Source organism: Arabidopsis lyrata, assembly GCF_000004255.2.
Source record: "Arabidopsis lyrata subsp. lyrata unplaced genomic scaffold ARALYscaffold_286, whole genome shotgun sequence".
Lineage (NCBI taxonomy): Eukaryota > Viridiplantae > Streptophyta > Magnoliopsida > Brassicales > Brassicaceae > Arabidopsis > Arabidopsis lyrata.
In genome coordinates this window covers 1-2,439 of record NW_003302349.1, presented here as the reverse complement: position 1 = coordinate 2,439, position 2,439 = coordinate 1, and the positions used below count along the sequence as shown (strand labels likewise).

Here is a 2,439-nt window from a genome sequence, read left to right as displayed (position 1 = left end):
ATTAATAATTGGAAGGAGAGGGACTGGACGACGTAGATACCACACATCTTCCCGTTATTCTACTCTGTTTTGATTTTACAGCAGAGAGATTTGGACCGCGTCTTCCTCTACCGTTTCACTCTCATGATGAAGAGATTGTGTCTCTATCTTGTGTCAAAGAAGAGCAGCTAGCTGTGTTATATCAAAACTAATGCTATATGCTTGGACATTTGGATTACGACGATGATCGAGCCTACTGCGCTGTCTTGGAGCAAGTTTTTGAAAGTGGATATGAGACCACTCACTGGCTTTAAGTTATATGCTGAAGCTGGGAGTTTTCTTTATTGATGACGAGAAGAAAGTCGCCGTGGTTTTCGATCTAGACGGATATAAAAAGACCGAGACTTGTCGCTACCAAACAGCTCACATCATTGGACAATATGGATACTTCAAATCTGTGAATATCCGAGAAGCTCCGAATCTCGGGAAACCTGACCAGATTTGGATTTTACTCTCTCCATTTATTGTGTCCCACTTGTGTGCTCTTCTTATGTTCCAAGTTTAGTGAAGATAGATTAGTTAGTTCCATTTTCTTAAATTTGTTCCTTTTTTAAACATTTCCATGTCCTTTTGAACAAGACTACTACTGCTGCTAGTCGATTATTAATTTGTTTTTGCTATTATTCATCTCCTTGTTCAAGAGCTCTTTTCTCTGAATAACTTTTCCCTCATTTTTCTTCCCAATTCTTATTTCTGCCTCATGATTTACTTGTTTATGTGATCATTCAATAATGTTTAAGCTAGTACTGCAAGGTTGTGATCATTCCTTTAGTGTTTCTTCTTTGCTGTTATAGTTTGGGCTTTATGCTGCTGTAACCATCTTGATGCGTTTTCTGGAGGGATGTTCTGTTATAACTACAGAGACCTTATGTTTAGGACCAAAATACTTTTCTATAGCTTTGTCTTCTTGACAAGGTTACTTTTGGGGTGGAAAATTGATGAACTAAATTACTTGTTATGTAAGATGAAATTCGAATACTGTATATATATATATATATATTGAAATGGTACTAAGGTACCGTCTCCAGTCTATGACCAAACATTGTCCCATGGAGTCTTTTAGTTTGCTCAAGAAGTTTTCCCATGAAACTGAAGGTAAATTACAAATTAAACATTGACAAAAGCCAAAAGTGTTTACCATGTGATTGGCCTTGTTACTAAATATGGTTTATATGATTATGTAGCATAGTCTGTGAGATTTAAAATGTCTACTTAATAATTAGGTTGTGGCCATAAGGAACTATTGTTTGATTTGATAAAAAGTTTTGGCAAGGAATTTATAGTCATGAAACTTGGTTTGAAGATGGACTATATAAAGGGCAACAAAAGTGAGCTCTACAAACAAATAATTATACATTACATACATAAATCACAAATCCATGTGGGTGCACTTAATCGAAGCTAATAAACTTAAATCAAGTATCAAACAACTCAGCAACAATCACATAAAACAAAATAAACAGATAATGGAAAATAATAGTCGAAAGATTTCAACTTCTTTTGCAGCAGAGATTGTAGAACGAAAGCAGTTTTAAAAGACAGAAACTTAATGGATCAATGATATAGCCAAGGATGACTTCCCGTCATGATTTCATCAACCACTTGCCGGAGCCCTCTCACATGAGGACTGAGACATGGTGGTTTGATGGATAACCTGAGAACCCGAATTGTGGGTTTTGTTGGAACATGTCGTTGTTGTTCCCGGTTATGTCCGAGCAAGATGTTGTCGAGCCACTAGACCCGACCCCACCCCTTGAAATGTCCCGTTGCCGGAATTTTCCTGGAGAGTTCTTGAAGACATGCGGTGGATCCAAGAATGGAGGAGCTTGTGAAGATTTTGATTCTTGAAGCTTCTTTGTGTTGAGGAAACGCCCACCAGAGCCTCTAGCTCTCTTTAACGCATGAAGGTGGCGCGACTCGTGAAGGTATGGCTGCATAATTTCATACAAATAATTGGTCTTAAACATAATAATTGAAACTTTATGTAGTTCTATTTATAAGAGTGGTGCAACAGAGATAAAAACGTACTTTGCGGACTTTGATGAGCTTGTTCTGAGCTTCAAGCTTTGCACGGCGCTGTCTGCGGCGGAGAATGGCTTGGTACTGTTTTGCATTGACGAAAATTGGTTCGTTCTCTGGAATGTTGTGAGGCAAAGGCACTCTACAAGGAACCAACCCTCCAATTTGAGGATGCTGCACCTGCAAAGATTTCCATAACAAATACTTTCATAAGGATACAACAACAGCTAGCAGCATTATTTTGAGATGCTCCAATTGTGTATTACCATGTGTTGTGATGCATACGGAAAAGACAAGAAACCATTGAAATGTGGTGTTACATTGCCGTGTAAAGGCCAAGAAGCCGCCTGAGAGCATATAGACATTAGACATCATAAATCG

The 2,439-nt window shown here is 38.2% G+C and overlaps 1 protein-coding gene and 1 pseudogene across 1 annotated transcript; one reads left to right on the top strand and one right to left on the bottom strand.

Moving 5' to 3' along the window:
• LOC9298691 overlaps positions 1-973 on the top strand; it is a 1,304-nt pseudogene extending 331 nt beyond the window's left edge.
• Positions 974-1,352: 379 nt separating this feature from the next.
• On the bottom strand, positions 1,353-2,423 carry LOC9298693 (nuclear transcription factor Y subunit A-6). Its single transcript, XM_002862568.2, has 3 exons — positions 2,325-2,423; positions 2,068-2,238; positions 1,353-1,970 (listed from the first exon to the last, which is right to left on the bottom strand). Exons 1-3 carry the CDS (start codon positions 2,421-2,423, stop codon positions 1,656-1,658), a joined length of 585 nt encoding a protein of 194 aa, XP_002862614.2. The 3' UTR covers positions 1,353-1,655.
• Between the last annotated feature and the right edge of the window lie 16 nt (positions 2,424-2,439).

Coding starts and splice junctions, on each gene's coding strand:
- LOC9298693 (XM_002862568.2), bottom strand. CDS start 2,423: ATGTCTATATGCTCTCAGGCGGCTTCTTGGCCTTTACACGGCAATGTA. Junction 2,239..2,324: donor CGTATGCATCACAACACATG/GTAATACACAAT, acceptor AAATCTTTGCAG/GTGCAGCATCCTCAAATTGG. Junction 1,971..2,067: donor AGCTCATCAAAGTCCGCAAA/GTACGTTTTTAT, acceptor GAAATTATGCAG/CCATACCTTCACGAGTCGCG.